Genomic DNA, 13,520 nt, shown 5'->3' with positions numbered 1-13,520 from the left:
CGGAACGTACAGAGAGCTTTATCCCACTGAGAACCAAGGAGCAAGACCAACCTCAGTGCCAGCAGCCACAGAGGGTTCCTAGCAGGCGCCCCGAGTCCCCTCACACTGCAAGTTGTGCTGACTCCAGGAAGTCCAAGCCTCGGGCCTACAAAGGCAGCCACACATGGCAGGTAAAAAGCACACCTCTCCAGAGTCTACGTCCACCATAAGGAATGGGGCTACCCAGGAACACCTTTCTTATGCGACAGAGGGACAGACTAGCGGGAAGCACTCGACTTCCATCAGCAAGTTCTTGGGAATCACAAGTCAAACAAACCAGATACTTGCTGTAGCAAAGACACCTCTACTAAAAAGCCCGAGGCCCACATTTTCAACCATTGCAGGGACAGAGCACACAGTGGCATGATGGCCACAAAGCACCCCGTGTTCAGCAAGTGCTTTCACTCTCGTCCTCTTGATAACTGTGATGCAGTCAGCAGGGACCAGCATGCCTGCTTAGGATGCCTTAGGGATTAACACAGACACCTGCCATTTCCACTATGCATATAAAGAGGCACCTCATTCATTTGCAGGTGCATGCAAACGACAGACCCTGAACTGTAAATTAAACACTGAAGACTGGAAGCTGCTTGGGGCGGGGGAGATGATGAATAAAAAGGAAGAGGCCTCTTAGGTAGTAATGCTACTGTTAAGAGGAGAACAGAGAAAAGAAAAGCGGCGAAGAAAGAAAAGAGAGAAAGAAGGAAACTTAACTCTGGCACGGGGTGGGGCGGGGGTCTCTCTGACCTGGGCTCGGATGTATGGCCTTGTAGAAGGAATTCGTATAGAAAAGCTTCATCTCCCCCCGGAATGGTCCCCAAGGGACTGAGGCAAGAGGGGCAGTAAAGCAGAAGAGAGAAAGGGTAACAGAGTCTTTATCTTTCCTGTTTAACTTTTTACCATGGAAAATTTTATGCATTTACAAAAAAGTCGAGAGAGACCAGAGTAGATGGCCATGTGACCAATTTCAACAGCTACTGAGGCCCACCATGTTTATGGTTTCCCCCTCCAACACACGCACGCACGCACGCACGCACACATGCACACACACCCAGCAAGTCCCAGCCTCCATCTCCCCTCAGAGGGCACTGTTAGCTTCCATGAGAGGAACTGGCTCTTCGGGCTGGGGAGACCTACCTGGGGATCCTGGGGTCGTGCCATGTGCTGACTCCAGTCTGCGTGTGCAAAAAGTAAACTTGTCCCTGCACTGTTGTCCTTTGCTCTGCAGGAGAAAGGGACTTTGAGTGAGTAAAGTTTGTTCTCCGGTCTAATCCTTTCAGACTTACAAGCTCTTATTTTAGTTTGCTTGCTTGTTTATTTACGTTGGTGTTTTGACACAGGTCTTGTGATGTGCCCCAAACTGGCCTTGAACTCAAGATTCTCCTGCCTCAGCATCCTCAGGGGTGTGACTCTGGTATGCACCCTGCCCCAGTCTTTCAACACTCTTTATGATCACAGACAAAAGAATTACAAGGCTGTGGCTTCCTCAACTCTAAGCTGTCCCCATGTTTGGACAGAACCCATTTCTCCTAGGCCTTCCCTCACGCGGCCACCCCGGAGCAGACGGCTCCACCTCTTCTGCCACAGATGCAAACTGGGAGCAGTGTCTCCTGTCGTGCCTGCGTCTAGGTGATCCGCTCATGTGAAGGGTCCCTTCTTGGTTCTTCTCTCCACTGAAGCCACATGGCTCTGCTTACTCTATCCCCGGGACGTCCCCTTCTAGTCCTAAATCTCAGACCACCGCTGAGTCTCTTCGCTCTCTTCACACTGCCTTGTCTCTCTAGTATGTAGCTAGCATTCCCAGGTGACCTCTCCAGAGAAAAGGGATGCTGCTCCAGAGTTCACTACTATTTTCCCATCCATACGAGGCCCGGGTCATCCAATGCCACAGCCATGGAAGGCACAGCTATGATGTGGTTTGCCCTGGAGTTATCTGTATTTTGATGCTAATTCCACTGCCCCAAGGACAGCTTCCTAGTCACAGACTCAGGAATCAGGTGACTCCACCAGAATCACCTCCCCAGTGAATCTGTAAAGTACAGGTGAGGGGCAGGTACAGGATAGAAGGAGGCCTGGCATTGGAGGAGAAGGAAGGTTGGGCGGGAGAGAAGTATGAAGGAGGAGGAGGAGACTAGGAGAGAAAGGAGAGAGACGGAGAGAGGGGAGAAGCCATGGCAGGTGCTGTTAAGATTCTGCTCTGTGTATTTACTGGTTGTTATCAATGTTCCTAAGGGATGGATGGTACTGGGCTTTGTATGTTTAAGTGGGCAATTATATCTTATCAGTTGGGTCTAAGATTATTGTGTTGTGTGTTCTTTAATGTGTAGATTTAAGTAATGTAATAAAGTGTGTGGTGGCAAGAGACACTGGGCGGCTGAGGAGTGGGATGTGTTTCCGCCAAGCTATCTAGCAGACATCTTGGGGCACCATGGTGCGTACCAAGCAGGGTAAAAGACTTACTTTTTTATTTTTATATTTTTACAACAACACAGCTAGGCCATTAGCAGCTGTGCACAGGGCAAATCCCTTGCTGTCCTGACTGGTTTTCTGTCACTTGATAGAAGCTAGAGTTATTTGGGAAAACAGAAGTCTTAATTGAGAAAATGCCTCCATCGGATTGGCCTGTAGACAGTCTGGGGGACACTTTATTGATCAGTTATTAATTTGGGATGGCCCAGCCCACTGGACAGGTGGTCCCAGAAAGCAGGGCGGGCCTGGACTTTCTGTCCTTAGTCCCAGCCACCAGGAGACAGAGACAGATGGATCTCTGAGCTCAAGGCCAGGCTGGTTTACAGAGTGAGTTCCAAACCAGTCAGGGCTTTCGACTGAGACTTGTCTCAGAAACGCATGCAGGCAGGCTGGGCAAACAGTGAGTTACACTCCTCCATGGCCCCTGCTTCCGCTCCTGCCCCAGGTTCCTGCCTCGAACTCCTACCTTGACTCCCCTCAGTGACCCACTATAACTTATAAGTCTAAGAAACCTTATTCTCCTCAAACTACTTTTAGTCAGGGTGTTTATTATCATAGCCACAGGGAGCAAACTTCACACTCACCATAGCCTTCAGGCAGCTCCGGTGACTGGTGGCCATGTGGTCGGTTCTGGGGTGTCTGTAGGGATCCTCGAACCTCAGGATTTCGGAGTCGCTGTACCAGGAGTCTCTGATCTTGGCTTGGAGACTCCACAAATCTGCAGTTCCCACCTCCTGCCGCTGCACCGGTGCCATCTGTATACGGGGCAGGTTCCTCCATGAGGCAGCTGAGCGGCCTTCCAGGGCCTGAGTCTTCATATACCGTTCTGGAAGGGGTAGGGCAGAGCAGGCGTCACAGGAAATTGTTCTACATCCCTTTCCTTGCGGTTTGCCCTGAAGTTATCTGTATTTTGATGCTAATTCCACTGCCCCAAGGACAGCTGCCTAGTCATGTACTCAGGTGACTTCACCAGAACCACATCACCACTGAATTTGTAAAGTAGAGGTGAGGGGCAGGTACAGGATAGAAGGAGGCCTGTCATTGGAGAAGAAGGAAGGATGGGCGGGAGAGTTTGAAGGAAGAGGAGGAGACTAGGACTAGAGGAAAGACAGGAGACAGGAGAGAGGGGAGAAGCCATGGCAGGTGATGTTAAGATTCTGCTCTGTGTATTTACAGGTTGTTATTAATGTTCTCAAGGGATGGATGGTACCGGGCTTTGTATGTTTAAGTGGGCAATTATATATCTTATCAATTGGGTCAAAGATTATTGTGTTGTGTGTTCTTTTATGTGAAGGTTTGAGCGTAGGAAAGCGTGCAGCTGGATGTGTTTCCGCCCAGATATCTAGCAGATATCTTGGGCACCGCTGTGTCCCAGTTGTGTTCTTTTATGTGAGGGTTTGAGTGTAGGAAAGAGTGCGGCAGATATCTTAGGCACCGAGATGCAGGACCTAGCAAGGTAAAAGACAATGTTACTTTTTATTTTTATATTTTATAACAACACCCTTTTTTTTTTTTTTTTTTGGTTCTTTTTTTCGGAGCGTGGGACCGAACCCAGGGCCTTGCGCTTCCTAGGTAAGCGCTCTACCACTGAGCTAAATCCCCAGCCCACAACAACACCCTTTAACAAGTGACAGTGTTCCCAATGCAAAGTTTCACCATACTGAGAGGGTCCAACAAGAGAGAAAGACTCCAGAGAGGAACAGGTCAGAGCCAACCATGACTGGGCGCTCTAGCAGGACCATGGGGTGGGGTTGGCAGGGGGCGGGAAGATGGGGTGTGTGTGCAGCTACCTAACGGGGGAGGTGGAGCACAAGGTGTTCCTGACACTCCATTTTCTGATATTTCACTCCAAGATGAAACTCTTGGTTCCATAAAATACTGACTCTTTGGTGTGTTTTACACATTCCCCACCCACAGCAGCTTCAAAAACAGTCGCCTTACTGAGTCACTTTCCCTTCCGATCAGACACCTTTTAAACCTCATACTGAAAAATTTCAATGAAGGACCAGAGCAATGGGCCTCCCTCACCCTGGAAGCAGCAGCCAGTCACAGCGGGGGTCCCCAGGCTGACCTCCAGCCTCCCCACCAAGGGGCAGTGTCTGTCAAACCCTGCTTTTACTATTCCACCTGTGCATACTTGAGCGTGGGCCCCTTTGTTGCTTCTTGGGCTTCTCTGTTTTTTAGAACTCAGGATTCTCCTGCCTGTCTCCTTAGTGTTGACATTACAGGCATACACTGTCGTGCAGGCTAAACCGGCACCTCTAATTGGTAGACGCTTCCCTGTGTTGGTTCCTGAGTCTCTGGGGTACAGTCCCTGGGTTAATTTCACCTTCCTTCATAAACTTGGATGGCAGCTTGGAGCCCAGATTTATCCCATACAGTTTGATGCTTCTTCCCTACAGGGAAAGAGGACATGGCTGGCACCACGGTAGGCAGGCAGGCATACGTACCCTTCGCTCTCCAGCAGTCCCCTGCAGTCCACCACCGACCCTCCACCACCTATTCTGTCTCGGGTCTGTAAACTGACTGCAACACAAGAGAAAAGCCTGCGTTAACACCCAGGGCTGCTCGAGACCCCTGCAGCACAGTGAGCCGCTGACACGTGTCCAGCATCATAAAAAGGAAGTGAGTTTACACCTCCCCCAGCGGGAAGCACCTCAGGCCAACAGCTGCACACACCACATAACCATTTGAACACTCCTTGAAAGCGGAGAGCAGAAGGGGTACCGAGTCTCTCAGGCCCCATCCCCATATAAAACTCAAGAACACAATATTTCACCTCATTAATATTCCATCTTCAGAAGACTTGGTTTATGCTTAGTGAGGGTGCAAAGGAACACCTTCAACCTAAAAAACATTTATGTTCCAGTCTCACCGGTGCACACAAGAAAGACGTTTTACTCCTAGGTTTCCGGTTGTTTGGTTTCTGGCCCTACATATCCCTCCACAAAGGAAAGAATTCCAAGTGGGACGCAGTGCAGGAACCTTTATCCCTGGGCTGCTTCTGGGCAGATGCACTGCTCACTGTCTCGGGACCAGAGGCATCTGGAGTGGGGAGTGACTCAGCCTGACTGCCGCTGCACTGAGTCCGTGCCGTACACACAGAGCCAGCCAGCATGTGCTTTCCCCTAACACGCGGCCAACAACAGGGTGGGCAAGGGGACAGTGACTCAGAGGTCACGCATTGGATGCCTGCAAGCAATTTGGCAAGCACACTTTAACATTTCTCTCCACAGAATGGAGTCCCCTGACTAAGTCACATTACACGGAACGTGTCACACACTATCTTTGCTTTTGCCACAGAACGGGGCTTCCCGGAAAAGCCATTCACTCCAGCTCCTGCCCATGTGGTCTCAGCTCTTTGTCACCCCTGACAAGACAAGGGCCGATTGTCCATCCTGTGCTGAGCAGCTTAACACTTATAGACCACAACCTCCCATCTCAACTGGAGTCACAGTAACTCAGTTTCAATGACAAGATGAAGGGAACCACAGGAAAGAATGAAAACCACACGAGAGGAAAGGCTTAGTACTGGAGAGATGGCCCGATGTGGTCTGCCCGGGAAGCCTGTCCCCTGTCGGCACTGGGAGCAGGACGGTGGGTTCCATCTAAGTCCCTTTATGCAGATGAGAAAATTCTTACCCACTATTTGGCCACGAACTGCATCAGTATCTGAGGGATTTAGTTTGCATAGATCCAAACGCTGGTCTGCAAACAAACAATTCAAAACTTAACCCAAAGAACGTCAACTAGGGAGGGAAGGCAGAATTCTGTATTCGGCATTCAAATAAAAGTAAGGAAAGGGTGCCTCCTGTGCTTGCTGTGGATGCACTGAGAAGCAGAAGAGCTTTGTTTCTTACAGCCGGTATCTTTCAATCTGCTGATGGCATTGGAGAGCAGCCGCACGCAGCCCAGGAAGCCAGCCCCCTGCTTCTTGTGGATCTTCTTGTGGTTCCACACACTGATGGTTATCGAGTCGGTTTTCCCAACATACCTGTGAGAGCACGCAAACTCGTTCAGGTGCAATTCTGAACCATGACACCCTCAGCTAACTGCATCTGGTTACTCAGAACCCTGGCAGTGGGGGGAAGGGCTGGCTGTATCTTTCTAGGCATGGGAAAAGGACTCCAACCAAATACTCAAGCAGTGAGTGCAGGTAACCATGTTGTAATAAGCATTTTTAAATTTGTTTTTTTCCTTTATTCATGTATTTACCATACCAGAGATCAAACCAAGAGTCTCACAGGGGCCAAAGCAAGTCCTCTACCACTGAGCCACACCCTTGACCCCTCACTGGCAAGAGTTCTACCTAAAGTGAAGAACAATCGGCAGGTGTTCTATACCTAAGCCACATGACCAATGCCCAATCCCATCCCACCCCCCCTTAAAAAGACAAAAACACACAAGAAAACCCCAAAACAAACAAAAAACCCTTTTTTATTCTGAGAAGGAGTTTAAGTTGCCCAGGCTGGTGCTATGAAGCAATTTTCTTGGAATTGAAATATTCTATACCAGAAGGAGACTTATTGAGACTCGGGAAATTCTAAAGGAATCTCATTAAAACACAGGAAGTAAGCAACTCACAAGTCTCAGGAAGTCCTGAAACTTATCAGATTCACAAGGTACCTCCCTTCCACCCCTTCCAGAGATAAATGGTAGGGGCTGCTGAGGAGAGAAGACTCTCTAAGCTGCTGAGCTGCCTGCAAGTTCTATAGAGAACAATAGAGTCCAGCTTCCAGAGGACATTGCTGGTGCTGGGGTAGGCTTTCAGAACTGCAGCTGCTCCTCTAAGTCACCCCTCACCTGTCCTCCTGTAAGTAACCCTGTGTGCCCATCAAATCAACAAGTGGACTACAGTGGGATCATCACCTTGGTCTGTATCTGTTTACATCTCCTCTGTAACATAAGAGCCAAATTGAATTGGCTCTGTAAACTAGGCAGGCCTTTGACTTGCAATATTCCTGCCTCAGCCTCCCAAAGTGCCAGCACTCCAGGCCTATACCACCAGTCCCAGCATGTGATAAGGTCTTGTAAAGAGGTTAACTATGCTCACACTCTGGAAGGCAGTAACCCAGACTTAACAGAGTACACTGAGGCTGCTTACAATTTCACTGTCCATCCAAAATGTACAAAGGTTCATGGACCAAAATAATAACCCTACTCAATCCTAGGGCATGTTCGCTGCAGAGAGAACTATCAGGACAAATGGTAACCAAATTCCAAGCCATGTGACGAAAATTACAAAAACACAAGTGCTACTAAAATGACTCTACGCCTGTCCACACAGTGCAATTCATGGTAATAGTCACCGTGCAGGGACATGCGTCCACATAAAAGCATGGCCCTAAATTTGGAATGAATATACAAAAATGCATGATGGGTTGTTTTTGGTTTTAAACATGGTTTCACTTAAAAAAAGAAAAAAAAAAAAAAAAAAGCAGCACAGTGTAAGGGCCAAATCATGAAAACCCATGAGAACTAACGCCAAGATAGCAGAGGATATTGACTGGGAAGTTGGCAACATGTGTTCGCTTTGGCAAGTCTTTGGTTATTAGTAAAGTCAGCCATCTTTTTTCTTCCTCTAAGTGTCTCCTCCAAGGCTGACAGCCACTTTTCCACAGCCATAGGGCCTCACAGGGGTCTGACTCACAGGTCATAGTGCTGGTTCCACTTTGGGTCCAGGGTGTTTTTCACAGTGTCGGTTGAGTGGCACTGCCCAGAGCCGTCCACAACAATCTTGGCAAAGGGGTCGGGGAGTCCTGGGGAGAGAGCAGACATACCGGATACAGTGACAGTCTACTTAGTAGCATAGTGGCATCCTACAGCAGAAGAGTGGCAAGATCCCCCCTTGGCTTACACATGCCACGCCTCACCGTCTCTCCATTAGCAAAGAGAGTTCTGAGCCGCACACCACGCCTTCCTACTTGGATAAGCAGAAAAACATGGAGAAGGGCTCTGCCATCTCTGGTGGGCTTTACATTTTAAAAGCTGCTTTTGTTTATGGGTATGTTTATGTCTGTGTCTGTGTGTATGCACACGTGTGTGGGTACTGCCAAGGCTTCTAAGTGTCAGGTTTCTTGGAGCCAGACCTGCAAACAGTAGCAAACACTGGACACATACACCAAGAGATCTGTCTGTCCAGCCAGCCCATCTCCGATCATCACTAAGGGGACTGAAAGTAGAAACAAGGTCTATCAAGTAAATTCCTCAATAGTCACAGTCCCCGGAAATGTCACTGTTCTTCTGCCTGTGCTATCTGTGGCATCACAGTACCAGTCCCCAAGTCACATGTGAATGTGACAGGTTTGATGCCAGACAAGCAGCGAGGTGGGAGGCTTTGGAGAGAGACCGGGCTGCGAGCCACCGCTTTGGAGTTTCCTGGCTACTTGGCTAAAGCCGTTGGGCCTAAGTCTCTTTATTCTGCAAGCCTCCTGGGATGGGGCAGTGGCAGTTTTCAGGAATGTCGGCACTGACCTCATGGCGGGTGAGGCAAGCGAAGGGGTCCGGGTGCAGCCCTCAGCACTTTACGGTTCCTCCCACTGCAGACATTTTAAAGTGGATTTATTTTGCAAAACTGGATTGGCAATTTTAGCCAAGCCACTTACATCATAAATGCCTCATTTGTGTTTGAGCTGAGAGCAGCTACCAGATCAGGAAGCAGGGGGCGTGGGCATGGCTGCAATGGGGACGAGACCTACGCTGTGGGCAGCTGGGGGTGATGGTCGAGCCCTGGACTCCTAGACTCTTAGAAGACCACACCAGCTGTTTTGTTTTGTTTTGAATTAAATGTCAGAGGCCAACAGGAGCTAAATCAAATCTCTGGTAGCAATATGGTGGAAGGGGAGAGCTCCCTGGAAGTTGTCCTCTGACCTCCACACCCATGCATGCTATGGGATATGCACGCACTCACACACGCACACGTTAATTTCCAGATGTACATAAACTGTATTGTACAAAGTGAAGCTGGGTGTACTTACTGAAGAAGTCTTTCTTTGCAAGGTTCTTGGCACACAATACTGAAAACAAGCAAACACGGGAGTGAGCATTGATACAGCGAACAGCCCCTACTTAGTGTTTGTAACAGGAGGGGAAAACATCCCAGAAGCTAACGTGCCAGCAATCTCTCAAACTGTGTCACATAAGACAAATGTCCCTAGCAACTGTCTTAAAAGTATCTTCCCTCAAATTGGGGAATCAACAAACTCAAACACTGTAATTTAAGCTTAAAACATTAAATGCACGAACACAGAGATGGAATTACTGGTATGCTTTAAAACTACATAAACACCAATTTTTAAAAAGAGCTGCTGCATTTACCTTTACAAAGCTGCTAACAACAAAGAGAGCTATGCACTCTGGGTATTCTGATAAATAACACTGGGGGGGTGGGGATTGCTTCTCCAAGTATAAACCTTGGTACACGGGGGACGAGAAACCAGGAAAGACAGTGGGAAAGGCAGAGCTTTTAGCAGAGTGTGGGGAAAAGTAAAAAGCTGCATATTCAGAAGGCTGTACAGGAACCGGGCAGTGCGGTGCACACCTTTAATCCCAGCGCTCTGGAGGCAGATGCAGGTGGATCTCTGAGTTTAGGCTAGCCTGGTCTACAGAGTGAGCTCCAGGACAGCCAGGGCTACACAGAGAAACTCTGTCTTGAAAAACAAAACAAAACAAAACAAAACAATAACAACAACAACAACAACAACAACAACAAGGCACTCAGAAGGGGAGGAGGTGGCTGTAAAGGACTGGCAAGAAAGCTAAGCAAGTAAAGGGGCTTCCCACCAAGCCTGATAACCTGAGTCCAATCCCCAGGACCCACGGATAGAGAGAACGGACTCCTGAAAATGGTTGTGTAAGCTCCCTGCACTGTCTGCCACATAAATAAACAATAACTTTAAAGAAGGTAAAAATAAACAGTACGGGCAGACAGCAAGAATGTAACTGATACAGTATCCCTACCACTGTCGCCGCCGCCATCACCACTACCGCCGCCACCGGCACCAATCATGGGACTAGTGAGGGACTCACACCTGTACTCACAGCCATCATGAAGTGAGGCAGAAGGACCATGAGTTCAAGGACAGCCTGGGCTAGTGAATGAGCCCCATGCCAGCCTGAGCGCCATGGCCAGGCCCTGCCTCAGATAGGCAGGTAGACAGACAGACAGACAGATAGACAGACAGACAGACAGACAGACAGACAGACGGGTGAAGAGATGATATATCTTGTCACTCGTCTGTCTGCTCGTGGTAGGAGGGAGCACAGGGGAGACAGTGCGCGTCCTGTTGGGCTGTCTCAGCCATTCTGCTGGTTTTCACGGATGCAGTGTTCTATGCTCACGCTACATTGTGCACGTTCCCACGTCACTAAGAAAAATCCGTAGGGACAGCACCAACACACGATACAACTCCCCACTTAAACAGCGCATGACTGAAGTTCCTTGTGCATTCGTGGGGCTAGCATCACCACAATCAATTCTCACGTTTCTATGGCCCCCAAAGAAACGTGTTCCCATTAGCAGTCCTCTCCATCCCCTCAAACTCTCTACCCAGAGGCAACCCCAGTCTGTCCCGTGGCTCTGATATCGTGCCTGGTTCTGAACATTTCTGATGACTGGAAGCACAGGCTGTGTGGTGGCTGAAGGCTGAGACTGCGTTAACTGTGCAAGCATGAAAGGCCTGGGTGTGATCCCAGCACTACATAGCCCAGGAGCTGATGTACACACCCATAACCTAGCACTTGAGAGGCGGAGGCAGGGGGTCAGGAGTTGAAGGTCATCCTCAGCTATACAGTAGGCTCACGGCCAGTTTGGGCACATGAGATCTTGTCAATAAATCTGCTCCGGTGGCTTCCCCCTGCAAACACTGAACCCAGCACGCCCTGACCTCTATCTCCACATCACTCGCCAAGGCTGAGCCCCAGCTTTCCGAGGCACTGGAATCCAAAGACTTCTTAATGGAGTAATTCTGATCTCATCTGTTAAAAATAAGAGTCACCATTCACATTTACAAAGCTACTGATGTTTTCATGTAGGCTCACTCCTGTGGGACTTGGTTGCATCATTAAATGGAGATGGTCTCGGTGATGTTATGTGGAGAAAGCCTGGCTGGGTTTGTTTACAGGTCACTGAGGGTCACTGCAGTCTAAAGAGACACGACCTCTTCTGCTAAAATAATGTTTGCCAATTTGCAATCTCCGTCCACTCTTGATCCGCCTGCCTCCACAGGAGATACAGGCTAACAGAATCTCACTCTTCCTACAGTGCAAAATACCGCTGCACAGACAGCAGCCACCTTTACCACAGGGCAACCATGTTGCTCCAGCCTGCCTGGAACTCGCTATGGAGACTAGACTGGCCTCCAACCAGAGATTCTCCTGCTCCATCACCTACCCCAGGCTGGGATCGAATGGTTTCACCACCACACTTGGCTCCACCCCTTGTTTTTAAACAAACCCACTTCCGTCCTGATTACACGTGTAGAGGCCATTTCCTCAGACCGGTCGGTTGAGCGCTTGCCTAGCATGTGCGGATCCCCGGGTTTGATCCTTGGCACTTCATACGCCCTCTGCGGTGGTCCAGGCCCGCAAAGGCAGCACCAGGAAGTAAAGGCAGAGGGATCAGGTGTAATGATGAGATAGAGGCCAGCCTGGGCATTTTTAGGCCAGCCTGGGCATTTTTTTAAAGGTAAAAAAGTAAAGACAGGCTGGAGAGATGGCTCAGTGGTTAAGAGCACTGACTGCTCTTCCAGAGGTCCTGAGTTCAATTCCCAGCAACCACATGGTGGCTCACAACCATCTGTATGGGATCTTATGCCCACTTCTGGTGTGTCTGAAGACAGATACAGTGTACTCACACAAATAAAATAAACATAAAAAAATTTAATCTTAAAAAACAGTGAAGACAATGACTAGCGAGGGAATGGACAGAGAGCCCAGCTTCCTTTCCAGGGCCACACAGTGTGCCCACACCCACTGCTGCCACTCAGTGGTTTTGGTTTTCATGGAGACTAGGTCTCAGGTGGCCAAGCAGCCTTGAACCCAGTGTACAGCTGGGGACAACTCTGGACTCCAGGGCCTCCTGCTTCCACCTCCCCAGTGCTACCATTCCTACTCCCAGTTCCCACAATGCCTTACTCTCCTACACACAGATGTGCACCACCAGGCCGGCCTTCCCACCAACTCAGAAGTGGCCTCTGACCTTGACCAAGTCCTGTTCCTGCATCCCATGGTTCTCTAAGACATTCCACTGCTCTCCCAAGCAGTGGCCACAGTACGAGTAATCACACCACATTTCCTGAGCAGTAAAATCGGGAGAGGTGTTTTGCTCACACCTCGTGACACCATCAACATTGCAAGTTGAGAGCTTTATTCTCCGGCCTGAGAAAGGCTGAGACTGTCGGTGATCCACTGGCTTCCTATTATCTGTTGCTAGAAACCTGTGCTGTAACTTTAAATTTTGTTTTGTTTGGGGGATTGAGTCTCATTACATAGTTCATACTAACCTCAAACTCAAGGCAGCAATCCTCCTGCCTCAGCCTCCCAAGCGCAGGAATTATAGCCACTCTGGTGTTTGTCTGTCTACTGCATTCTTTTTACTCCTCTTTCTTCCTCTTAAATATCTGAGTTTACTATCTTTCTTTTCTGTGTCTCCTCTGTCTCTCTTTGCTCTGTGTGTCCAAGTTCATATGTACTGTGTGTGTGCACACGTCTGTGGGTACACATGCACATGTGCAAGACACATGCAGAGGCCAGAGATTGGTGTCTTCAATTCCTCATTAAACAGTGTGTGTGTGTGTGTGTGTGTGTGTGTGTATTATGGTGTCTGTTTACACTGGGGTGTGGAGTCAGTTCTCCTTCCACCCTTCCATGAGATCTGGGAATCAAATTCATGTCTCCTGGACCTGCGAGGCAAGGGCCATTGGCAGCGAGCCATCTCGCTGGACCCCTGGGTTTCTCTTGTTGTTGTCTGGTTTTTGACAGGATTTCTCACTCAATCTACAGCTCAGTACTTT

The 13,520-nt window shown here is 49.1% G+C and overlaps 1 protein-coding gene across 1 annotated transcript in view; it reads right to left on the bottom strand.

Moving 5' to 3' along the window:
• The window catches only part of Smurf1 (SMAD specific E3 ubiquitin protein ligase 1), a 90,583-nt gene that overhangs the window by 16,236 nt on the left and 60,827 nt on the right, over positions 1 to 13,520 (bottom strand). Inside the window, exons 2-9 of the mRNA XM_032886398.1 lie at positions 9,486 to 9,524; positions 8,159 to 8,267; positions 6,369 to 6,502; positions 6,151 to 6,216; positions 4,959 to 5,034; positions 3,093 to 3,334; positions 1,177 to 1,261; positions 787 to 864 (exon numbers count right to left, since the gene is read on the bottom strand). Of these exons, the coding sequence (XP_032742289.1) occupies positions 787 to 864; positions 1,177 to 1,261; positions 3,093 to 3,334; positions 4,959 to 5,034; positions 6,151 to 6,216; positions 6,369 to 6,502; positions 8,159 to 8,267; positions 9,486 to 9,524 (829 nt within the window). The remainder of the gene's footprint in view (positions 1 to 786; positions 865 to 1,176; positions 1,262 to 3,092; positions 3,335 to 4,958; positions 5,035 to 6,150; positions 6,217 to 6,368; positions 6,503 to 8,158; positions 8,268 to 9,485; positions 9,525 to 13,520) is intronic.

Source organism: Rattus rattus, chromosome 16, assembly GCF_011064425.1.
Source record: "Rattus rattus isolate New Zealand chromosome 16, Rrattus_CSIRO_v1, whole genome shotgun sequence".
Classification (NCBI taxonomy): domain Eukaryota; kingdom Metazoa; phylum Chordata; class Mammalia; order Rodentia; family Muridae; genus Rattus; species Rattus rattus.
Note: the sequence above shows the minus strand (reverse complement) of the source record. Positions and strands in the feature narration are given on the sequence as shown.